The sequence below is a fragment of the Schistocerca gregaria genome, chromosome 6, assembly GCF_023897955.1.
Source record: "Schistocerca gregaria isolate iqSchGreg1 chromosome 6, iqSchGreg1.2, whole genome shotgun sequence".
Lineage (NCBI taxonomy): Eukaryota > Metazoa > Arthropoda > Insecta > Orthoptera > Acrididae > Schistocerca > Schistocerca gregaria.
In genome coordinates, this window is record NC_064925.1 from 486,746,535 (window position 1) to 486,773,712 (window position 27,178).

Below are 27,178 nucleotides of genomic sequence, written 5' to 3' on the forward strand. Positions count from 1 at the left end.
CTCTAATAACCGCTTACGCCCCCAAAAATCGGAGTTACAAGTACGTCAATGATCATAGTGACAAAAGAAAGAAAACTCATAAGAATAATATCATTGCAATATATACATATCGATGTATCGAAGTACCTAAACATTAATGAAGTCAAATCTGAATGTTGTCAGAGAAATATGTTCACTATTTTACAGAAATACAGTATAATATTGCTGGTATTGAGAGGTTGAGGTGAGTTTCCGTAATGGTTACGCAATGCAAGTACCATTACATTGAGGACGACGGTTCGAACCTGCGTCCGGCCATCTGGTTTAGGTTTCCCGTGATTTCCCGAAATCGCTTCAGGCAAATGCTGGGAAAGTTCCCTTGAAATGGCATGGAAAATTTCCTTGCCCATCCTTCCTTCATCCGTTGGGACCGATGACCTCGCTGTTTGTTCCCTTTCCCCAAACACCCACACACATCTGTTCAACACGCTAGGAGAGAGGTCCACAACAGGAAAGAAGTCTCAAGGCCGATTCACTGCCAATGCTTTGATGTCACCACCGACTGTCATAATTGGATCCAAGCCCAGCCACTTCGTTGGCTTCGATTTGCTGTTTATATATACTAAGTAAATCTTGGCCATCGAAGCATATGGTTGTCATTCATTGGCCTGGTTTGTAGGCGCGTTAAGCTGCGCACTCCTATCAAAAGTGGCCGTAAGGGTGCAGCGGGTTGTTATGCATGTTGGCAGGAGGCAGTGGCGATGCCGTCGCCGTGCGAGCCCGGGCCGTCGGCGGCCGCGCTGGTGTGCACGTGCGAGCGCCGGCGCAGCCAGCCGCTGCCGCTGCCGCCGCGCGCGCCGCCCGCCCCCGCCGCCGCCGCCACCTCCGCCCCCGCGCCACCCCCGCACAAGGCGCCGCCGGCCCCCGTGCGCGGCCTGTGGTACGAGCGCCGCGGCTGCCCGCGCTCGCTGCTGCTCAAAGACGTGGCCGGGCCGGCCGGCGGCTCGGCGCCCTCGTCGGCGGCGGCGCCCGCGCTGCGCATCGAGACGTACCGCGCCGCCCCCGACGCCAAGAAGAAGCGCCGCCGCTGCTCCAAGGGCAAGTCCAAGCAGGTCAGTCGCCAGACCTCACCAGCTGTACTCACTACAGCAGTGTAACCGACTGTAGACGCAATTCAGTTCCCATTACCTGCCCTTAAGAAGGCTGACGACATGACATTTCGTAATGGCGTTAGTTCATACCTATACATTGCCCTTTAGTACTACAAGGATGACCTGTTGACACCCGTGGTCTTTGTAATCTACAAGGAGTGGCGGTGCCAGGTTGATAGGTGTACACAAAACATTCCAAGAAAACTAACATTCTAGGCACCAACATCTGCACAAAAGCACGCACTCAAAACAAAACCCAGCCAAGACAGTTAGCCTTACAATTTTATTACCACAAATAGCTCAGTACCTGACGTTGCCATGGTACAGGCCAACAATTATTGAACTGCACAAAACACACGTAAATTAGTTACAAAATACGGTGTGCACACGCTTTATTCAACATGTAAACGTCACTACAGATATTCTTACACTACTGGCCGTTAAAATTTCTACAGAAAGAACAAATGGAGATAATAAACGGGTATTCTTTGGACAAATATATTATACTAGAACTAACATGTGATTACATTTTCACGCAGTTTGGGTGCATAGATCCTAAGAAATCAGTATCCAGAATAACCACCTCTGGCCATAATAACGACCTTGATACGCCTGGGCATTGAGTCAAACAGAGTTTGGATGGCGTGTACAGGTACAGATGCCCATGCAGCTTCAACACGATACCACTTTTCATCAAGAGTACTGACCGGCGTATTGTGACGAGTCAGTTTCTCGCCCACCACTGACCAGACGTTTTTAATTGGTGAGACATCTGGAGAACGTGCTGACCAGGGCAGAAGTCCAACATTTGCTGTACCCAGAAAGGCCCGAACAGGACCTGCCACATGCGGTCGTTCATTATCCTGCTGAAATGTAGAGTTTCGCAGAGATCGTATGAAGGGTAGAGCCACGGTTCGTAACACATCTGAAATGTAACGTCCACTGTTCAAAGTGCCGTCAATGCGAACAAGAGGTGTCCGAGAAGTGTAACCAGTGGCACCCCATACCATCACGCCGGGTGATACGCCAGTATGGCGACGACGAATACAAGCTTCCAATGTGCGTTCACCGCGATGTTGCCAAACACGGATGCGACCATCGTGGTGCTGTAAACACAACCTTGATTCATCCGCAAAAACAACGTTTTTGCCATTCGTGCACGTTCGTCGTTGAGTACAACATCGCAGGCGTTCCTATTTGTGATGCAGCGTCAACGGTAATCGCAGCCATGGTCTCCGAGCTGGCAGTTCAAACTGCTGAAAAGATCGTCAAACTGTTAGTGTAGATGGTTGTTGACTCAGGGATCGGGACGTGGCTGCACGATCCGATACAACCATGCGGATAAGATGCCTGTCATCTCTACTGCTAGTGATACGAGGCCGTTGGCATCCAGCACAGCGTTCCGTATTACCCTCCTGAACCCACCGATACCATATTCTGCTAACAGTCATTGGATGTCGACCAACGCGAGCAGCAATGTCGCGATACGATAAACTGCAATAGCGATGGGCTACAATTCGTCCTTTATCAAAGTCGGCAACGTGATGGTACGCATTTCTCCTCCTTACACGACGCAACACAACAATTTTCACCAGGCAACGCCGGTCAACTGCTGTTTGTGTCCGAGAAATCGGTTGGAAATTTTCCTCCTGCCAGCACGTTGTAGGTGTCGCCACGGGCGACAGCCTTTTTAGAATGCTCTGAAAAGCTAATCATTTGCATATCGGTTAAATTTCGCGTCTGTAGCACTTCATCTTCGTGGTGTAGCAATTTTAATGGCCAGTGGTGTATTTACGAGTGGGTTATGACATGTTCGATATGCCTGGCATCATTGGCGATTATATGGTGCAGACGAATACCGGAATTCTGCATGACTCGCTGAAGTGCCGGAACACCGATGCTGTCGACGATCTCCTGAATGCCTTTTTTCAGCTCCGCAACGGTTTTGGAGCTATTGCTGTACACCTTGTCCTTACTATAGGGTGCTCAAAACGTAGTCACATGTGTTCAGATGCGGAGAATGTGCTGGCCAATCGAGGCTCATGCCAGTGACCTTTCGGTATCGGAGAGCCCGAGTTCAGTCCCCAAAGTGCTCCTCCATGACATGAAAAACTCTCCTGCTTCGACGGGGTCGAGCTCCGTCTCGCATGAACCACACCTTATAAAAATCGGAGATATTTAGAATAATGGGGATAAAACCGTCTTCCAAAACCTGCACGTACTGTTTAGCTATCACCATGCCACCAAAAGTATCGCATTCGTTATTCCGTGGCTGCACACTGACGCCACACAGTGCTGAGGGTGAAGAGACTTTTCGATCGCGAAATGCGGATTCTCTGTCCCCCAAATGCGCCCATCTAAATTAAAGTGTGCTTCGTCACTACATCAGGTCATATTCACATCACTGTCCGGTTCGTCAATTCTGTGGACAATAGTGTTGGTGAAACACAACCGCTCTTCGAGGGCCCTATGGCTGATGAGTTTGAATTTTGCACGGGACGAGGTGCACGTCTTCAACAACAATTTGTCGTAGTGCCTCCCGTTTCATTCGCACCTCTTATGAATCTCGTCTGATCGATTTCCTAGGGCTGGTTTGAAACACATGTCTTCTCTATGTTTTCAGTCGTTTTCAGCCTTTTTTGACGACCGATATTGCCTACACTGTCATCACCAATGCTACCCTTTCTTTCAGACTGGCTGATCAAATTCTTGATTTTCAGCACACTTGGACCCCCTGTCTTCAGCTTGAATTCAGTGGCACACTTGGTTTGAGCCTCAGTTGGGCTGTTATTGGTCGCATATTATGCTTTCACAAGAGCTATACGCTCACGCACGTTGTATCGTAACATTTTCACATGCATTCCGACAATTCTCATCGTGACCAGCGGCCCACCGTGCAATCTGAACGTCCTAATGCAAACGGTTCAGAAGTTACGAGATTTTATTTCATATAGTTTAAGAATTGTCGCCCTGTACCTATTTATTCCTGTCTTCTATTACTCCAACTCCTCCTCCTCCCTCTCTCTACCTCTGTCCACTTCCCGCACCCCTTCTCTCTGTCCACCTCCTCCAGCCACCACTCTCTATTCATCTCCTCCTACCCTTCTGTGCTCCAGCCCCCCTCTCTCTGTCTATCTGCTCCTCCCCCTCTGTCATTTGCTCATCTCCCCTCCGCCAATCTGCTCCTTTCCCCTCTGTAAATAACCACCCTCCACCCTTTTGATTCCATTCAATCCTCTACTCTCTCTCCATATGCTCTCCTCCCACTCACTCTGCTCGTCTCTATCTCCTCCTCTTTCCTTTTTATGACTGTCCGCTCCTCCTATCTTACTCTCTCCATCTCTTGCTCTCTTCTCTCTCCCCGTCCATTTCCTCTCACCCTTCTATAGCTTCTCCGTGCACCTATCAGTCTGTCCATATCCTCCTCCCCCTTACTCTCTCCATAGTGATCCTCATCCCAATATGAAGCTGGCAGTTCTTACCACTTTACTTTCGTTTTTCATATTTTGTACCAAATTTGGATGAAATCATTGCAAGACTTTAAGATGAGCTTTCTACGCATAGCTTCGACCGCAGACACACGTCAAATATATCATCATCATCATTTAAGACCGATTATGCCTTTCAGCGTTCAGTGTGGAACATAGACCTATTACAAAATTCCTCCATGATCCACTATTCAGTGCCTCTTCTGATGTTAAGCCTATTACTTCAAAATTATTCTTAACCGAATCCAAGTACCTTTTCCTTGGTCTTCCCCGACTCCTCCTACCCTCTACTGCTGAACCCTTGTGTCTCTTGGGTAACCTTGCTTCTCCAATGCGTGTGAAATGACCCCACTATCTAAGCCTGACTGCTACATCTATAGAATTCATTCCCAGTTTTTCTTTGTTTCCTCATTGTGGACACCCTCCTGCCATTGTTCCCATCTACTAGTACCTGCAATCATCCTAGCTACTTTCATATCCGTAACCTCAACCATGTTGATAAGGTAACCTGAATCCACCCAGCTTTCGCTCCCATACAACAAAGTTGGTCGAAAGATTGAACGGTGCTCAGATAAATAAGTCTTGGTACTGACTTCCTTCTTACAGAAGAGAGTAGATCGTAGCTGAGCGCTCACTGCATTAGCTTTGCTACACCTCGCTTCCAGTTCTTTCACTACTTTGCCATCCTATGAGAATATACATCCTAAGTACTCGAAGCCGGCGACCTGTTCTAACTTCGTTTCTAGTATTTGGCACTCACTCCTTTTATATCTGTTTCCCACTGACATTACTTTCGTTTGGGAGATGCTAATCTTCATACCACAGTCCTTACATTTCTGATCTAACTCTGAAATATTACTTTGCAAACTTTCAATCGAATCTGACATCACAACTAAGTCATCAGCATATGCGAGACCGCTTATTTTGTGTTCACATATCTTAATCTCACCCAGACAGTCTATTGTTTTCAACATACAATCCATAAATAGTATGAACAACAGTCGAGACAGGTTATAGCCTTGTCTTACCAATGAAATTACTCTGAACCATGAACTCAATTTACTGTCAACTCTAACTTCTGCCTGACTGTCATTGTAAAGACCTTTAATTGCTTGCAAAGTTGCCTCCTATTCCATAATCACGAAGAACAGACAATAACTTCCTCCTACGAAACCGGTCATATGCCTTTTCTAGATCTATAAACCATAGATAAAATTCCCTGTTCCACACGTAACACTTCTCCATTATTTGCTGTAACCTTAAGATCTATTCCTGACAACCTCTAAGATGCCTAAACCCACAATGATTTTCATCCAATTTGTCCTCAACTAATACTCCCACATTTCTTTCAACAATACCTGAGCAGATTTTCCCCACAGAGCTGATTAAAGAGATACCTCTGTAATTGTTATAATCTTTTCTGTTTCCATGTTTAAAGATTGGTGTGATTACTGCTTTCATGCAATCTGATGGAACCTGTCCCGACTCCCACGACATTTTAATTATCCTGTGTAGCCATTCAAGACCTGGCATTCCACTGTATTTGATGAGTTCCGACTTAATTCCATCCACCCCAGCCTCTTTATTGCACTGCCATATATTGGTCATTTTCTGCACTTCCTCAAATGTGATCCTAGTTCCATCATCATTCGCATCCCATTATACATCGAAATCTGAAACATTACTAATGGTATTTTCACCTACATTGAGCAACTCTTCAAGATATACCCTCCATTTGCCAAAGGCATCAACAGGATTCACCAGCAGTGTTCCTGACCTGTCCAAATACTTGTCATTTCCTTCTTACCTCCCTTTCTAAGACTGCTAATTACACTCCAGAATGATTTTCCAGCAGCTTGACCCAAAGTCTCCAACCTGTTTCCAAAGTCTTCCCCAGTTTTCCTCTTGGAAGCTGCAATTATCTGTTTGGCTTTGTTTCTTTCTTCAACAAAACTTTCTCTGTCTACCTGAGTTTTAGTATTTAGCCATTTTTGACACGCCTTCTCTTTCCTTTTTCAGGCTGCCTTGACTGTGTCATTCTGCCAAACTGTTTGCTTCATCCTACCTTTACACATTACTGTTCCAAGACATTATTTAGTCACTTCTAGTACTGTGTCTCTGTACCTTGTTCATTCCTTTTCCAATGACTGTAACTGACTACATTCAACTAACTGGTACCTTTCTAAGATCACTGTTATGTACTTGTGCCTGATTTCCTTATCCTGAAGTTTCTCCACTCTTATCCTCCTACAAATGGACCTGGCCGCTTGCACTTTCGGCCTCACAATACCAATTTCACTGCCGATTAAATAGTGATCAGCGTCATCAAAGAATCCCCTGGATACACGTGTGTCCCTCACAGCCTTCCTGAATTGCTGATCTGTTATTATATAGTCAATGACAGATCTGGTTCCCGTGCCTTCCGAAGTATACTGGAGAATCTTCTTACGTTTGAAAAAGGAGTTTGTGATTACTAAGCACATACTGGCACAGAAATCCCAGAGTTGTTTCCTGTTCCTGTTGGTCGCATAACCTCTCCAAATTTACCCATAACCTTTTCATAACCTTCTGTTCGATTTCCAATCCTGGCATTAAAATCACACACGAGTAGAGCACTGTGCTTGTTCTTTACTCTAACAAATACATCACTGTGTGCGTCATAAAAACTATCCATCTATTTTTATCTGTCCATCCTTAATGCGAATATACTGACACAATCCTTATTTTCTGGCTAGACACTGTCAAATCTATCCACATCAGTCGTTCGTTCACATACCTTATTGCAACTACGTTGGGTTCCATATCTTTCCTGATGTAAAGCCCTGCACCCCATTGTGCAATTGACTCCTGACAGCTAGACCTTGTATTTTCCCACTTCCTCTTCTCTCTCACCCCTTACCCGAATGTCACTAACAGCTAAAACGTCCAACCCCATCTTACTTGCTGCCTCTGCCAGCTCTACCATCTTCTTAGAGTAGCCCCCATTGATATTAATAGCTCCCTATCTCGTTACCATTCGTTTGCCGAGTCGTATCTTAGGAGTCCCTGGTTTGTCAATTAGAGGTGGGACTCCGTCATCTCCAAAGGTCCGAGGCATTTTGCTCTGACTGCTGCCAGCATCATATTTAAAGTACCAGGGAAGCAGGTTGCTAGCCTTACTTGCCCTGGGTCCCACTGAGTCAAATATATTTCACATATATTTAATATATTTTACACTGATCTCTACAGAATTTCACCCTGTTTCCTTGCCACGACGTACAATGTTTATGACGTCGCATCTCCTGACCTAAGAGCTACACAACGGAATTTTTCTGGTACAGTCAGTAGTATATGCGAATACTTTCGGAAAAACGTGTCACGGAAACATTTAGTAGTAAAGAAGTATTAAACTGAAAAGTCATGCTTCATGTGGCAGTTTTACTACATGAACAGCGCAACTGTAGTAAGTGATAAACATTATTGTGTCGGGACTATCAGTAAAAAATATTTCGTAAATATTTGAAATTATATGTAAAGTTTGTTGCAAGCTACTAAGTGCTCTCTTTCGCAAATACTACATGACTAAAGTACAGGTATTCACGCGGCTTGGGATACACTAGTTTTTCAGCCCAATTCCTGTTCAGGCCTTTCATCTCCAGTTTTATTCTATTCACGTATTAAATTCGCATATGAGACTATCTTGCTTCGTTTACTTTCCGATTCTGTTTCTTCTTGTCATTGTTTCACCGGTAATGCACGCTGATTACATGAATGGTAAGGGGTTGCTTGTAGCAACGTGGGGTACCCACCTCTCTATACCTAAAACATTTCCTCTTGTAGTAATTCCTTCCCATTAAATGTATCTCGGGAGAAAACTGGAGGAGATTTCACACGCTTTGGAAGAGATGGCGGTCACTCAGAAGGCAGCTCCTACGCTAGCAGGCCACACAGACACGCGAGGCTTGTAGGAATTATCTTCCTGCTCAGCCTCCACAGAGAAAGAGCGGCGGAATTAAACACTGATATCCTCTATAGCAGACCTGGAAACTACTGCCGGAAGGGGTGTGAGCTCTGCATGTTAGTAGCCTTTGGGTGTAGGCCTCAGCTCTCCACTATCCGCTATCCTCCTGTGTATGATCTCCAGGATTGTCTATTCAAGCAAACTAAACAGCCGCTCGTGAGTCTGCAAATTTCCAAACTTTTCCATTTCCGTGGAAATGATCCGCAAACAAAGTTTCCTGCCGACAAACAAGTTCATACACGGGAACGGGGGGACCTCGTTTCCCATTTCTTTATAAGAGTATCCCATTGTCCGATACGTGCTTACCTTGACGCTGGGAACTTTGGAACGGACTTTCAGAACACAGTTCATCATTTCTGGGATTGGCTAGAAAAAATGTTCGGTGTGTTTTTCCGGGGTCTAAAGGAAATGTGCCTAACAGTTCAGAGGGGCATTAGGATTCGTATTCGGATTGGCACGGGTTTTCTGATTCGAGTAATGAAGAAGGTGATGAGTTCTGCTATACGCAATGACATAAAATCTGCTCAGTCAGTAACAGCTAGCAGCGGCCGATTTTTGTGCATCCCAACTTGTCGGAAACCACCTCAATGGCGATCACGGTAAGATAACACCTGCAATGCAGGCTTCAGACTTTGGAAATCGTGACATATTGAAGAAAGAGAAGCTCATTCCTGGTTGTTGTTGTTTGATCTTCCTTTCATGATATACACGCTCCACGCACTGCTATGCAAGTTTTTCTGCGGTCTGATTCTTGCTTCAAAGGGGACCCCTTGCGTAACCCTTCATCTTTTATTTCGTAATCGAGTTAGCTCATTGGACCTCACCCGCCTAGTGACGTTTCTTTCTTAGTCTTCCTTCATTCTTTGATCTGTTGTGTGTTTATGTTCGAATTAATACTTTTTCGTTTAATTACATAATTTTACAATGATGGTTTAAAGCGTAATTTAGGCCATACATGTAGCTGGGAACCATCTCGGTTGTAAGCGTCCAGTATCATGACTGGTTGCGACGCTAATAACCATTACTTTTCTTATCATTGCTCTATTTTAATTGTGTAACCTCGACATTTAAGTGTCCTGAGTGATTTTTGCAAGCTGTTTCAATAAATATTACTTTAACAGACCAATCTGTATCCTGTAGCAACCATTAGACTAAATTGTTCTACTGAAATTCCCAGTTTCTCCAACCACAGGCAATAGACGAGGCCCTCGAAGAGAGAAATTTCCTATTAAACTTAAATTGAAGTTATGAAATGTAGCGTATGGCAAAGCGACAGAGGACCAAATCAATACGTGAAATCAGTGGTGCGTACTTAACAACTAACGGAAGAGGGGATACTGTCCTAAAGACTCAGGAAATGACATCAAAATTAATCTGTACGGGAAACAAGCTTATAACAAAAACAAGCTTATCTATTATACAGAGAAAAATGTTGCCTCAGACACCACAGAAATTTTGGGGGGCTAAGCTCATGTACATCTTTCGCAGAAAAGTGCTAGCATCGAATAAGCATTGTGTTTAACATGGAATGTTTAGTAAATGGTGTGGTTACTAGTTGCGTCAAGCATAAGTTTAAAACATTAGCTTGGAGTGCAAACGGTGTTAAAGTCAAGTACGAACGTTTACACGCGATATGTGAGGTTCGCTTGGCATATAAATCCAAGAATTACGCTGGGGCTACGCATATATGAGGGAAATAAATCTGAAAATCGTCAAGTGATCAATATGAGTAATACAGGGTTAGTCACCTAACGTTACCGCTGGATATATTTCGTAAACCACATCAAATACTGACGAACCGAATCCACAGACCGAACGTGAGGAGAGGGGCTAGTGTAACTGTTTAATACAAACCACACAAAAATGCACGGAAGTATGTTTCTTAACACAAACCTACGTTTTTTAAAAATGGAACCACGTTAGTTTTGTTAGCACATCTGAACATATAAACAAATACGTAATCAGTGCAGTTTGTTGCATTGAAAAATGTTAATTACATCCGGAGATATTGTAACCTAAAGTTGAAGCTTGAAACCTCCGACGTTCAGTTGCGTGTTCTAACAAATATGGACACGGTCGGCGAGCAGCATCTGCAGGAACATGTTTACGATGACGACCGTGTTTACGAGTGTGGCTGTAGCGTACTGTTGTGGTTTGGTCTAGCTGTCGCAGTGTCAGCATGTAGCGCTTGCTGCTACTGTTATTCTGCATTCGTCTCCGCACGCAGATCAACTGTAGTACACCGTGTTACCAGATGTCTGTGATAGTGTAGTGTTGTAGGAACTGTGACCAAGGTGTATTCGAACTCTGAAAAGGCGGAGATGATACTCATCTACGGCGAGTGTCGACGAAATGCTGCTGAAGCCTGCAGGGTGTATGCACAACGCTACCCGGACAGAGAGCATACAACGTGCCGCACATTGCAAAACATCTACCACCAACTGTATGCAACAGGTATGGTCGTAGCACGCAAACGGGTTTGTAACAGGCCCGTCACAGGAGAAGCGGGTGCAGTTGGTGTGTTAGCTGCTATTGCCATGAACCCACACATGAGTACATGGGACATTGCGACAGTCGGTGGAATGAGTCAAAGTAGTGTCATGCGCATACTGCATCGTCACGGCTTTCAGCCGTTTCATTTGTCGCTACATCAGCAATTACTTGGTGATGGCTTTAATCATCGAGTGCAGTTCTATCAACAGAGATTGCGTTGCAGTTCTACCTTTTTACTGATGAAGCGGGTTTCACAAACCATGGGGCAGTGATTCTACGGAACATGCATTACTGGTCCGTGGACAATCCTCGCTGGCTCAGACAGGTAGAGCGACATCGACCGTGGACTGTAAATGTATGGTGCGGAATCATTGGCGAACACCTCATTGGTTCTCACTTCATTGCAGGGGCCCAAACAGCTGCAACATACATCGCGTTTCTACAGAATGATATGCCAACGTTGCTCGGAAATGTCCCACTGGAAACGCGTCGACGTATGTGGTATTAGCATGATGGTGCACCTGCACATTCCACAATTAACACTAGGCTGACCCTTTACAGGATGTTCGACGAGCGTTTCATAGGACGTGGAGGACGCATAGATTGGCCAGCCCCTTCTCCTGATCTTACACCTCTGGACTTCTTTCTGTGGGGTACGTTGAAGGAGAATGTGAAACGTCCCCTTAGAAAAATTATACAAGACTGTGCTTACACTGACACGCAATATTTTTAACGCAACGCAATCGGACTTTCAAAAATCCCTAAAAAAGAATGGCCCTGACTAACAATAACCTATACGTTTCACATATCACTTACCTCACAAAAATCTTGGTTACTCGAACTACTGCAATACAGCGAGCGCCACTACTGCCAATTAAATAAAAGATTCAAACTACTGAAGGCACTAACTACTGATAGGCACAGTTAGCAAATGAAAGATTTTGATAGAGAACAAACAATGTATTTACCTTAATAGTCATAATATATATAGCAGTTCATGACATCCAGTCTTACAAATGTATTGTTTCTGATGGACACCAATAAAAATGTGTTAGCATGAGGACGTAATGTGCTGTTCCAGTCTCTTCTGTACCTAAGGTCCATCACCGTTCGCTTGGGATCCCTATGTAATTCGGTGCTCTCCGAGACACACGATCAAACAGCCGAGGAGTGGTACTCAAGCGTCAACTTTAGGTTACAATATCTCCGGATGTAATTAACTTTTTACAATCCAACAAACGGCACTGATTACGTATTTGTTTATGTGTTCAGATGTGCTAAGAAACGTAACGCGGTTGCATTTAAAAAACGTAGGTTTGTGTTAAAAAACATACTTCAGTGAATTTTGTTATGGTTTGTATTAACCAATTACACTAGCCCCTCTCCTCTCGTTCGGTCTGTGGAATCGATTCGTCAGTATTTGATGTAGTTTACGAAATACACGACACTGCCTTACTCTTTCCGAGACCTACTCAACTGTCATACAGTGAAATAAAGATTAGCCGTGAAAAACCTGTGCTATATTGCAGTTCAGAACCCCGCAGGTGATACCATCAGATAATATGGAATACTTGCCCTGGTATGTAAGGGGCTCGAAGACTGAACCCAGTACTCTGTCCTAGAAGGAAAGGGTTCATCAGAGACAAGAGTGTCGTCTGGAGTGCTCCAGATAAGTGTAGCAGCACCGCTGTTAGATTCTAAATACATAAATGATCTACCAGACAGGTAAGCAACAGTCTGTGGTTTTTTGCTGATGATGCTGTGGCGTATGGCTGCAGAATTATACAAGACAGACAAAACTTCTACTTAGTGTGATGAATGACAGCTACTTCTAAATGTAGAAAAATGCAAGTTAACGTAGATGATTGGTAGAAGGTAACCCCCAATGATCGAGTGCAGCATTACTGGTGCGCTAAATGACAGAGTCGCGTCGATTAAATATCTAGGCCTAACGTTCAATGCAATATGAAATGGAATGAGCACGTAAGGATTATAGTAGGGTACGTGAATCCTCGACTTCGGTTTATGGTGCGAATTTTAGGGAAGTGTGGTTCATCTATAAAGGAGGCTGCGCGTAGGACAGTGCTGCGACACATTCTTGAGTATGAAACTTCCTGGCAGATTAAAACTGTGTGCCCGACCGAGACTCGAACTCGGGAACTTTGCCTTTTGCGGGCAAGTGGTAGAGCACTTGCCCGCGAAACGCAAAGGTCCCGAGGTCGAGTCTCGGTCGGGCACACAGTTTTAATCAGCCAGGAAGTTTCATATCAGCGCACACTCCGCTGCAGAGTGAAAAACTCATTCTGATTGTTGAGTATGTTCCTCTGCCGGCCATTGGTGGCCGAGTGGTTCAAGGTGCTTCAGTCTGGAGCCACGCGTCCACTACGGTCGCAGGTTCGAATCCTGCCTCGTGCATGGATGTGTGTGGGGTCCTTAGGATAGTTAGGTTTAAGTAGTTCTAAGTTCTAGGGGACTGATGACCTCAGATATTAAGTCCCATAGTTGTCAGAGCCATTTGAAACATTTTTGAACCGTTCCTCTGTTTGCGATCCCTTCCATGTCTGATTAAAGAAAGACATCGAAGCAATTCAGAGACGGGCTGCAAGATTTATCATCGGTAGGTTCTAACAACCCGCAGTCACCCAATTGAGGAGTTCCTAGATAACAGAACGCTGCATGTTATTCTCAATGGAGAGAAGTCTTCCGAAGTAAGAGTGGTTTCAGGTGTGCCGCAGGGGAGTGTCATAGGACCGTTGCTATTCACAATATACATAAATGACCTGTTGGATGACGTCGGAAGTTCACTGAGGCTTTTTGCAGATGATGCTATGGTGTATTGAGAGGTTTTAACAATGGGAAATTGTACTGAAATGCAGGAGGATCTGCAGCGAATTGACGCATGGTGCAGGGAATGGTAATTGAATCTCAATGTGGACAAGCGTAATGTGCTGCGAATACATACAAAGAGAGATCCCTTATCATTTAGCTGCAATGTAGCAGGTCAGCAACTGGAAGCAGTTAATTCCACAAATTATCTGGCAGTAAGCATTAAGAGTGATTTAAAATGCAATGATCATATAAAGTTGATCGTTGGTAAAGCAGATGCCAGACTGAGATGCATTGGAAGAATCGTAAGGAAATGCAATCCGAAAACAAAGGAAGTAGGTTACAGTACGCTTGTTCGCCCACTGATTGAATACTGCTCAGCAGTGTGGGATCCGTAGCAGATAGGGTTGATAGAAGAGATAGAGAAGATCCAACGGAGAGCAGCGCGCTTCGTTACAGGATCATTTAGTAGTCGCGAAAGCGTTACGGAGATGATAGATAAACTCCAGTGGAAGACTCTGCAGGAGAGACACTCAGTAGCTCGGTGCGGGCATTTGTTAAAGTTTCGAGAACATACCTTCACCGAAGAGTCAAGCAGTATATTGCTCCCTCCTACGTATATCTCACGAAAAGGCCATGAGGATAAAATCAGAGAGATTAGAGCCCACACAGAAGCATACCGACAATCTTTTTTTCCAAGAACAATACGAGACTGGAATAGAAGGGAGAACCGATAGAGGTACTCAGTATACCCTCCGCTTGCGGAGTATGGATGTAGATGTAGATGTAAATGTTTCGGAAACTCAAATTGGAATCACTGGAGGGAAAGCGACGTTCTCTTCGAGGAGCAGTCTTAAGAAAATTTTGGGAGTTGACATTTGAGACTGAATGCAGAACGATTCTACTGCTGCCAAGATACATTTAGCGTTATGACCATCAAGATAAGATTAGAGAGATTAGGGCTTGTACGGAGGCATGTTGACAATTTTTCCTTCGTTCTGCTTGCGAGTAGAAAATGAAATACAACGACTGGTAGTGGTACCATATAGTGACTTGTGGAGTATGTATATAGATGAAGATGTAGATATAGGTCACTTGAAACGAACAAAACCCGAAGTGAAAAGGTCGTTGCTGCGATATATCTAAGTTAACCGATGAATTTTTTAAGAGGCTACACTGATTTTGGATGAACATCTGGAAATGTGGAACTGTTCCACAGGAATGGAAATTTGCACGGATACTCAGCGCATATGCAAATTAACAACCTAAACAATAACGACTAAAGAGGCATATTTATATTGTCATACACATAAAAATGCTTTAAAAACTCTCGTAAGCCGTTTGGACAACAGAGTGTTCATCTGAGTAAGGATTGACAAGTGAGAAGGGTCAATCTTGTTATGAACGGCACTAAGGATACGCCGATTTGCAAGCACATTTGCAACCCTCGTGGACTTCATATCTATGGCAGGGTGACTGATAGCCTGTTCGGAGACTGAAAGAGCTCAACGCGAAAAAGAATACCGCAGAACTTATCTACCAGTTTCTCATAAATACAACATCGATAGTAAAATTATTTGTTGAATTGTGTGACATGTTTGGGTAGGTAGAGATGTTTGACGAGGAGACGGTCGCCCTCTCTGGTATTTAACACAGATCAGAACAGACTAGACGCATTTTTGGTCCATAAATTCATAGTGAGGAAATCCTCAACTATCGGCACTCGTCGTAAAACAAAAATAAACATTCACGAAGAAAGACATATATCACTTCCATCGATGCGAAGTGAAATAAGTGGCCTCCATGGATGTGGGAAACAGTTATGAAAATGTTAGACATATATTCTTTGCATAAGGTACTAAATATGTAAATGGACACTAAACTGAAGTGTAGATGACACTTTTTTGCGTATTAAATCTACGCATGATCGAAGATAAAATCAGTTTAAACACGTATTTACATTGATCAAATTAATGAAACGATGATGCGTAGACGTCAGAATTTACAAAATTCGCTTTCCTTTATATTACCAATAATGTGTCCTGCTTCGATATAAGTCAAAGGAGAAGGATTTAACCAACAATAAATCCATTGGGTGCCTCCTGTTGTTAAGCTTTCTATGGGTGCTGGCAAGTTGTTGAAAATGTGTGCTGTTTTTTTTAAATCCAGCACTTTTTCCAAGACAGAACTGTTAACCGCAAAAGAAATTTATTGTTTACGACAAAGGAATAAATATTTTGGGAAACTGTTCCTGAACAGCCCTCTGCAGGATGTTCTTGGATTCACAACACAAAATGGTTCAAATGGCTCTGAACACTATAGGACTTAACATCAGTGGTCTTCAGTCCCCCAGAACTTAGCACTACTTAAACCTAACTAACTTAAGGATATCACACACATCCATGCCCCAGGCAGGATTTGAACCTGCGACCGTAGCTGTCGCGCGGTTCCAGACTGAAGCGCCTAGAGCCGCTCGGCCACACCGGCCGGCGATTAACAACACAAATAACTTGTATATCCGTTTCTGACTCGGAAATCTTTAGCTTGGCTTGACGAGTTAACCTAAAAGTGATCCCATACGACATTGTATGTTGAAAGTGAGCGCAGTATGCTAGTCGTTTAATTGTTATATCACCTACGGCTGACAACATTTGCGTTGAAAATAAAGATTTCTTCAGGAGCTGCAGCAGTTCAGCAGTTCACTGGTGCGCGGTATTAGCAAGCGGTCAGGCCATGAAAACAATATTCTTAACTTTTTCGCTGTACTTTTCGTTATATTTTAGGCACATACTTTGAGGAAAAGTGTCACAATTTCTGAACTACATACTGTGTATCTACCCACAGTTTAGTGACGAATAAGTGGCTTGGAAATATATATTAACATTCAGAAAAATGTCATTACCACTGTTTCTAAAAGTACGTTGCATTCGCTACTTCTTGATGTGTTTCTATCATCTACATACAACACGCCTCCGTAGCAGTGGTCGCTTACGTTTGCGTTTGCGGAGGCGCTCAAACCGTGGGTAAGCCGCTTCGAATCGTGGTGATGGATGAAACTTTTACCAGGAGTATTTGGTTGGCAAGTGTGGCTGTGAGGAGGGGGTGGAGGGGTAGAGATGGTGGCATGAAGGCCATGATCCATGATCACTAGTATTTGCACCAGCGTCGTGGATAAATTCAAAAACCTCTGCGCAGTGCCTCATGAAGTGAGAGTGTGTTACACTATTGATGATCCGTTCTTCGGATAGGGACGTTAAGCTCTGAAAGCGGTCCCCTTGCTGCCTTTCGAGAGGAGTGCGCCGTATGTCGCCACCGGGTTTCAGCCTCTCCCTTCGCTCATCATCTCCAATACGAACATGCCACTGCACTCCACATAAGCACACAATGAAGTTTCCTTCACTTAACAGATAAACGTATCACACAAATCTCATACTTCACGAAGGATTGGAGAAACCTTTCCAATTAGGGGGCTGTACCTGACCTTCGGAGTCTCCGAGCCATTCATGCCATACGACTTCATTATTAATCTGCAAACAAAACAAACTTCGGTTCTCGTAATGATACTGATGGAAGGTCATTAGTATACAGAAGAAAAAGTAACAGCACTAAACTGGAATCTTCTGGGACTCCATAAGTAATTAGCTTGGACTTGGATTATGACTGCTTCATACAGGTCTCCTCCTTATTTACGCCCTCCGTTTCCTCCCAGAGATACGATCTGAATGATTTTTCAGCATTTTATAGTACACAGTCATATTCTAAGACATTTAAAAGAATATTTTGATTACATAGTCGTAAGAATATGACAAAAAGGCATCAAAAGTTTAATTATAGAAGGCTGCTTTGGATTCAAAATTAATGTCAAATGTAATTATATTGGCCATTAATGCTCTTACTGAATGCGCTACCCTACTTTTTATTTCCTTTCTTCCGTCTAGTGTTATATTTTTTACAGTTTCCTTCCTTCGTCTGCTTAGTGGTCCTCAATATTGATGTTAAGTTCATCAATAATCTCATTTCTATCACTCCTTATTACTTCAGTCTTTCTTCGGTCTACTCTCTGTATTTGTCAGACTGTTCATTTCACGCAACAGTTCTAGTAAATCCATTCCCTTTCGTTGTCGATTGCAAAAGTCATTAGTGAATCTTGTCATTGGTATTCTTTCGCCCTAAATTTTAATCCCACTATTTTATTTCCATCATTGCTTAGTCGATGCATAGACTGAACAGCGTCTTATGCTCTTTTTACTCCGAGAACTTCTTTCGAGATCTCATTGTTTCCTCTTGTCTCTTGTATATATTGTATTTTGTTTGTGCTTCTGTGTAGTTTACTTATCTACTCATTCTCACAATTTAGAAAATCCTTCAACCCTTCAATCGTCGAAAGCTTTTTCGCTGTCGACAAATAATGTGGTCTGCCTTGAGTTTTCTTAATTACCGCATTCCATTATCAAGTGCAACATCAGGACCGAATCTATCCTGATTTTAACTGTAAGAAAGCCAAATTTCTTCATTTAATTTATCGTCTGTTTCCTTTCCCATTATTGTGTACAGCGTTCTTGACAGCAACCTGGACGAATGGGTCATTAAGCTGATTAGTTCTCTCATTTATCTGCTCTTACTATCTTCGCGATTCTGTGGATGTTATTCTTCTAAAGTCTTAGGTTATGTCTCCAGATTCATAGATTCTACACTCCTACATGAAGTCACATGGTTGCCACTTCTCACAACGAATTCAGAAATTCCGAAAGGTTGTTATCCATCCCTTATGCCTTTTTTGAATACCAGCCCTCCTTGGCTCTATTATATTTTGACCCTAACACTGGATCCACTATGTTTTCCATTTCTGTATTACTGAATTTCTCTCGACTTGTTTTTTACTTCCTCCTTCCGTGGCTCTCTTGAAGTATTTCTTCTTTTAATGTTTAATCTCATTTGTCTTCCTTGTACCTACGTGTGTCTGTTCAACTTCGGTTGCCTATTTTGTAGACGTCCATTTCTCTTCAACTCAACTGCCTAGCGTCGCATTCGTTACCGCAATATCTACAACCTTAGAGAACTTCACACACATCCCGTCATTTCGGAGAACTTCAGTATGCCACTTATTTGCTCACTGATTCTTTCGGACGATTTTCTTAAATTTCAGAATACTCTTCATCATTATTAAATCTTGATGTGAGTCCATATCTGTTCCTGGGTACACCTTAAAATACAGTATCTTATTCCAGAAACTCTGACTATGACGTAATCGACTAGGAATCTTCCAATATCTCCAAGCCATTTATTATGGCTCCGAACCCCGTGTGTTCACCTAATAGTGTACGCACTATTAATAGCTGAAATTTAGTTATAGAATTCGATAAGTCTTTCTGTCATTTCTGCTACTCAACCATAGCCTCTCTCAACTGTCTTCTGTTCCTTCCTGTACTACCACGTTCTAATTCCACGTGATTATTAGGTTATTATCTCCCATCACATATTGATTACACGTTGTACATATTCGTATACTTCGTTTTTATCCTTTTCGTGTACCTGTAACATCAGCACATTTAGATGAACTACTAGTACTATTGTTGGCATTCGTTTGCTGTCGAATTTGAAGAGAACAATCCTGTCACTGTTTGCAGTAACATATTCTTTGCCCTACCTTCCAGTTCTCATTATACCATTTTCTACTACTCTTGATATTAACCCTATATTCATCTGACCAGAAACTCTTATTTCCTTTCCATTTCACTTCACTTTCCCCACTATGTCTAGATTGAGCCTTTGCATTTTCCCTTTTGGATTTTCTAGTTCTCCTAAAATTTTCAAGCTCCTGATACTTTATACTCCGAGTAGTAGTATGTTATTCTTTCGTTGGTTACTGAGACTTTTCCTGATGCACACTTTCCCCTTGGCAGTGCCCCACCGGACATCCGAATGGGGGACTAAAGGGAAATCTTTTACCGCTGGAGATATCATCGTTATAACAGCACATTTACATGTCACATACTCTTTGGATACACCTTGCTCTTCTTTGATGGTGTGGTTTCCATTAGCTTCTGATGCTGTTGATCATTGTTGATTCATCTGCCTTTTAGAGACGGTTCCCACACCAAAAGCAATTGCTACAGTCGCAGGTTCGAATCCTGCCTCGGGCATGGCTGTGTGTGATGTCCTTAGGTTAGTTAGGTGTAAGTAGTTCTAAGTTCTAGGGGACTGATGACCACAGCAGTTGAGTCCCATAGTGCTCAGATCCATTTGAACCATTTTGAACCAAAAGCAAGAGGTTGCTCTAAAACTCTGACCACGCCTTCGCTCTCTCTTTCGGGACCGTTCTCAAAGTTTAAAGTGTCGTTGGATTCGAATCGAGGACACGGGAGCTTTAATTAGTAGTCAAATGCACTGGTTCTGTATCACTTACGTTAAGATATGCCATAGAAAAGCCTTACAAGGCAACTTCTTGATATAAGAAAATAAACTAAAAGGGTAGTCTGCTTCAAAAGAGATCTTCAACTGCTGACGTAATATGAGCTTCTGATAATGTACCCTCTTTCAGATAGCTTGGAGAGATCATATTGCCATCTGGGTTGAACAACTGTGTCAACAGGAAGACAGACCCAAACTTCCATATGCGATCAACCGTGTACCTGTTACCTGTTCACGTACATCCATTACGAATATTCGCATACAGGGAGATGACCTTGATTCGTGCTACGATAGCCTAATGGTCAGTTTGCTTTCGGCTGCGGTGGGGCGAGGACGTCCGCTGCGCCCCGCCGTGCGCGACCGTTAGCGCTTGCTTGTGTTTACCTTCTCGCTACGCGAGTTGTATTAGTTCCAAGTTCAGTGCGACTATGGCACACACATGGCGCCACGATACGATCAAAATTACTTTCCAACCTGATCACGCGCGTCCTCGAGCCTATGAAATAGAACAGTTCATACGCGATGATCTACGTTTAGATCCCGCGACTGTCGTCGGAATACATTTTTGTATAACGGCGAGCGTAGTTTATGTTAAAATGACCAGTGCAGACGTCTGCGCGACAGTGGTGTCTAAATACTTCACCTCACTCAGATTAAGTCCGCCCCCGGTAGCTGAGTGGTCAGCGCGACAGACTGTCAATCCAAAGGGCCAGGGTTTGATTCCCGGCTGGTTCGGAGATTTTCTCCGCTCAGGGACTGGGTGTTGTGCTGTCCTAATCATCATCATTTCATCCCCATAGACGCGCAAATCGCCGAAGTGGCGTCAAATCGAAAGACTTGCACCAGACGAACGGTCTACCCGACGGGAGGCCCTCGTCACACGACATTTCATTTTCACTCAGATTCAAACATTCTGACGGGCATATCGGTGCAGTGACGGTGGATCATGCAGGCGTGGGCCTAAGGACTGTAAGGGTTAATGAACTCCCCTTCGAGGTCCCAGAGAAAGTGGTCAAGGAATCCTTCCGACTATATGGCAATGTTATCAGCCACGTTGCAGAGAAGTGGCAAACTTTCTCGTCGTATAAGGTCTACAATGGTGTGCGCCAAATTAAACTTGAGCTCAAGAAACACGTGCCGTCCTATTTGAACATCGGTGGCCGTCGTGCAGTCATCATGTACGACGGTCAACCGCATAGCTGTTCTGGATGTGGGCAGGAAGGCCATGTTCGATCGAGCTGCTTACAACGTCGAATTACGCAGACACCAGTGGGAGACTCCGTTTCCCCGACGGGGACGAGAATCCTGCTCCTCACGTACGCTCAAACGACGATGCGCACCATAGATGAGGACGAAACGGGCGATCAGACACATCCATCGACGTCAGAAGTAGCAAGTGAGGAAGACGAAGGACCCCCGATGCCAACCCATATGTCGCCCCCTCCACACCAACAACAGCAGCAACAGTCCCACAGAATCCAGACGCAACATAACATTCAAAACGCGATGGATGTGGACGCGAACATTGTCCCGACCTCGGATTTCCTAGCGGAAGGTGATACGACGCTGGATTGCCTCCCGCATTCGGATACGGATGTTCACGTTCGAAAGCAACGTTCGCCTCTACGACGCAAGCGACGTCGGAGGGCCCCTTCTGACGATTGACTTCTACACACTGCTGGTCAAGAAGGTAGCATCTCATCAGACTGCATGGATGCTGCGCCTGCTGAGGATCTGAGTGGGGTAGACGGTTCACTTGCCCATACTACGACTGCCCAGTTACTTCTAGCACCACAGACGCAGAAGGTCGTGTCGATGGATGGCGCTCCGTCTACCTCTACCAAAGACGACGTACGTGAGAGCTTTAGGTGCCGATCAGCTACACAGCATCGTGTTGCACCCACTGTGGTCGGACGTTGTTGAGGAAATTCCTGAAGAGGGCACGGGTGGCAGGGGAGGCGATGGCATTCGGGATGCCACTCCTAGCGTGGAAGACTCATAATTTGTAACGGGTTCAGTGGGTCCGGCATCTCTTGCGGTTAGCTTTGATTGCCATGGCGTCTATCCTAGGTGAAGAGGCTAGACAGCACACCTTTCGCCTTGCCACAATCAATATCAACGCGATAAGGACAGCACACAAACTGACAATGCTACATGTTTGGTGTGGTGGACATCGACGTGGCCCTCTTAGAGGAAGTATTTGTCGCTAGTTTCCCTGACTTCTACCGATATACCGCCCATATCTTTCACGCCTCTTCTACCGATTGTGTTGTGGCTGTCCTGCTACGGGACGGCTTGGCGGCTACGGACGTGCAGTACTTACCGAGTGCAAGAGCCATGGCAGTCACTATCGACGGTGTACGACTCATCAATGTATAAGCCCCTTCAGGATCAGGGAGACGGAGAGATCGGGCCCGCTTTTTTTCGGAAGATATTACGCGTCTCTTTATGGGCCGCCTAGACGATAAGGTGATCGGAGGAGATTTTAACTGTACATTATCTCCGTCTGATCAGCAGGCACATCACGTCCCGTGTGAGGAGTTGGAAATGCTAGTGCGTGACCTCCACCTGATCGACACGTGGCGCCACGTCCATGGCTCAGCTCCTGGCTACACCGATTATACAAGTCATTCGTCAAGTTATTCATCAAGTCGGTTAGACAGGATTTACGTCACAAGCACCATTTCGACGGCGACGAGAGGAGCAGAGCTCTGGCCCACTGCATTCACTGACCACACAGCCTATATTTGAACCATTGCCCTCCAACCTGCACTTGTGTGGCGCAGTAGGCCCCCCTGGAAACTGAACGTCGCCCATCTGGGCGAGCCGGCATGTAAAGGTGCTATCGAAGAGTCGTGGAACGCGTCCTTACAGCGTCGTGATCGACCCTCAGTTGGTGGATTGACTGTGCGCAGACTGCTCTTAGGCGCACCTTCATGCGTTACGGCCGGGAAGCGGCGGCATGGAGGAGGAGCACGGAAAATATTTATTACACCGTCCTATGGGAATGTCTTGCTTCGGAGCCCTCCCCTGACAGGCAATCGATCGAAAGCGCAGCTCGTCTCCTTAGCACGCCATTATTTACAGGGAGCTGTTATACGCTCGCGTGCCCCAGACATGATACAATCAGAAAGGCCATCTATGCACCACATGCTCCTAGAACGCAGGAGGCGCAGTAGGGCACAGGTAACCGACATGATAACGGGCGACGGACGACACGTGGTAGAAGAAGCAGATATATCAGAAGCCTTCTATGGGCATTACGCTCAACTTTATTCAGCAGTGCTCCCTGATATGGCGACGGTAGACACCGTTTCAGCACATATCCACGATACAGTTACATCAGACATGATACCGACTTTACTGGGAGAAGTGACAGAAGAGGGAGTGCTCGACACCATTGGTAAAGGTGCTCCCCATAAATCATCAGGAATCGATGGATTACCATTAGAGTTCTATCGAGCATTTAAACAACTGTTGGTACCGTGCTGGGTTGACATTTGTCAGGAATTGATGTCCCCGGGTATAACGTTGCCTGCACCGTTCTTGGAAGGACTGATTGTCGCCATCCATAAGCCGAAGGGACGGAATCATGTGCGCGATTATCGCCCCTTAACGTTACTGAACAGCGACTTCAAGATCTTTTCGAGGCTGCTATCAGGACGTCTTCGCGGCACACTATTGCACGTCGTGTCCAGCGATCAGACGTCCTTGGGGGGACCCAACAACATCAGAACTGCTTAATGTCGTTACAGAGATCTCATCTCCCTTGCACGGGTGAGACGTTTGCCGGCAGCCCTGGCGTCTATCGACTTTAGCCAGGCTTTTGACCGTGTGGGCGACACTTTCCTCACGGCCGTTCTACGGCGCATGGAATACCTCGACCTCTTTATCACAGTGTTGATACGCCATCTGCATGGGGCTACTTCTCGAGCTCTTGTTAATGGAAGACTGCCGATCCGCCGACCAGTACGACAGGGATGTCCATTATCAACAATGTTATTTGCATTGGCCTTAGAACCTTTGTTGCGTGGTCTCCAAGACAGGCTCACTGGGATACAGTTTGGCGGCTCCATCTATCGCTCCACCGCATATGCGGATGACTTGATGATCGTCATACGTGGAGCTGACGATATGCCCGCGGCTTTGGACTGGATTGCAACCTACGATACAGCTTCTGGTAGCCAAATCAACGTTGACAAGTCTGTCGCCTTGAGCATCGGGATTGGGCTACCGCAGGAACACATTGCCTCCTTACGCTTCAGTGATACTGTCCGCTGCTTGGGCTTAGATTTCATGAACGACATGCGACGCGCGACGACGCTCAATTATCGACGCCTTCTTAACCACATTAGGGCCGGAACTGCAAATCAGCGCTTGCGATCCCTCAACATCGTTCAGCGGGCGTATTATGCCAATGTATATCTTGCGTCCCGCATACCGCATGTCGCCCCAACGCCACCCATTCCGAAACCCTTGGCTCGTAGCATTATGACAGCGCTGGGATACTTCGTCACCGCTGGTATGTTACTGAAGATCAGATACGTATCTCTTACCTTCCCCAAGGTAAAAGGTGGTCTCGGCCTAGTCAACGTCCATGATAGGGCCATTGCCCTCTATGTTAGTTCACATTTATGTCTGCCGCGCCGTTGTCCTACGAGCCTCACAAGTCTGCTTCTGACGGCGCTACGACCTGCTTCACTAAGAGCTCCGGTGCCACTACGGGACATCCCAGCGCCCCTCTTTTATATAGGACGTTTCTATTTAGAGCAAAGTTATTGCAGTGTAGCTCTCACGACACCACTAATGGCTATAACTCGACGGCTATATCATGACATGTTCCAACGCCGTCCCCTAAATGTGGCCGAACTAAAATATCCTGACGTACGGTGCCGCTTGGTGTGGAAGACTGTACACGATGCCATGCTTGATTCCGATGTCGTTTCCCAATGGTACGTAGCCGTTAATGGGAAGCTGGTGACGTAAGAACGTCTCAACAATATCCACAAGGCAGAATCTCCCAATGGTGTGGGTTGTAATACCGTAGTTTCTGACGAGCACCGCCTCAGCTGTGGAGAGGCGGAACCGGTTTGGCACCTAGTGCGACAGATGCTGGCTTATCTCTTGCGAGTTAGGCCGGAGCATGTATCTGCACACGTGTTATTGTTTCCGGATGAGACATTTTACCCCAAGACTCGAACCAACTCCGTCACCTAGATACGTGGACATGCGGTCCATTACCTCTGTCGTGACGGACACAAGAATTTCCTTGGCTTCTGGCTCTCTTTTGCAAGAAAGACATCATGCTATTTCCGGACATACCAGATATTGAGAATGCTTCGCAAACTACCTGTGGAGTGCCTTTCACAGCCCGCCGTGTAGCTGGAATGTTTCAGGCAATGACAGGTGAGGTCAGAGCGAACTTCAAACGAGCATATATTGAACAATCTTTAACAGTGGGCGCAGTCGCTGGGAAGCCTAACTACGAAGTGGTAGCTATATTTTCATGTTATTTATGTTCACTACCTTCGATGGTGTCCTCATTCTGTTTTAGTTATCCAGGCTTGATTGACTATGACGGTTCACACGATGATATCTATATTTAAAAAAGTGAGCATTAGACCTGCGTTCGAATCCAAATAAATACACAGGAACAAAATAAGAACAAAATGAGCGCCAATAGAAAAGTATTATACTCTTTCCTCTCTTCCTTTATTTTTCAATGAAATGTTTGGAGTCATATTTAATTTTTGTTCGTGGGCGGAACCTGAAGTGGTGGCGAACGGCTGTCCTAGTTAGCTTCAGGATGAAAGTGGCGGTGGCAGTAGCTTTGCTTTTGTTTTCAGGCTAGATAGGTTTTTGGGGTAGTATGGGTGATAGGGACCAACGCATGAAGTGGAAGAGGTAATTTTCTTTATATATATATATATATATATATATATATATATATATATATATATATATATATATATATATAAGTGGTTAGAAAAAAAATTAAAATAAAAAAATGGTCAGGCGACCGCTCTCAGTAAACGGGAAATACGTGTTCGAGTCCCGGTGCGTCACAAATTTTCATGGTCATCATCCCATTATACAGCTGATGCAGTTCTACATTCGCAAATGCGAATTAATTTCGCGTACTTCATAACGGTTGTAGTCGCTGAAGTGCCTGTTCCTTCGGACATGCATTATACATTTAGAAAATCATTTATGGAGCACAAATCAATCATAAACCAGCACCATACCATATGATTATAAACCTTTTTTTGTCTATCAACACATTATATGTAAAATTGAGATGGTAAAATGTTTTTAATCTGCAAATATTTTTCTTCTTTGTCTGATAAGATTATTCTGTTGATAGGAGAGGCTGATTTTGTCCCTTCTATTACTTCTGTTACAATTGTTCAAATCTTTTAGTAATTGTAAATGGCTCTTCTCAGCGAAATGCAAAAGCAAGTGAAGATCTTTTGCTAGGATGCATAGTATTCCAGACAATTCCCTTAATTATATTAAAACATGGTCAGTGGATCTTTTGCCTTACAATATGTTCCTAAGCTACATATACCTCGTTTCTGTGGAATTGGCCCCGAAAATTATACCTGTGACATCGATGAATGACAGTATTCAGAGTCAGATTTCTTCTGGTTTCATCACAAAGTGAGATGTGGCTTGCAGCGCAAATGTTGCTGAATTCCTGCGTTTGATGAGAATGATACTGATTTACAGTTCATGTTTTCATCAATATTCGCATTCAGAAATTCTGAACGATAAATTTAGCATATTATCTTTCCTTCGTACTGTACTGTTGGAATAAAGTTATCATATTT

The 27,178-nt window shown here is 44.5% G+C and overlaps 1 protein-coding gene across 1 annotated transcript in view; it reads left to right on the top strand.

Annotated features, from left to right (window-relative positions):
- Positions 1-740: 740 nt before the first annotated feature.
- Positions 741-27,178, top strand: part of LOC126278918 (dipeptidase 1-like) — a 620,416-nt gene continuing 593,978 nt past the window's right edge. The window contains exon 1 of the mRNA XM_049979193.1: positions 741-1,091. Coding sequence (XP_049835150.1) covers positions 741-1,091 — 351 coding nt within the window. The remainder of the gene's footprint in view (positions 1,092-27,178) is intronic.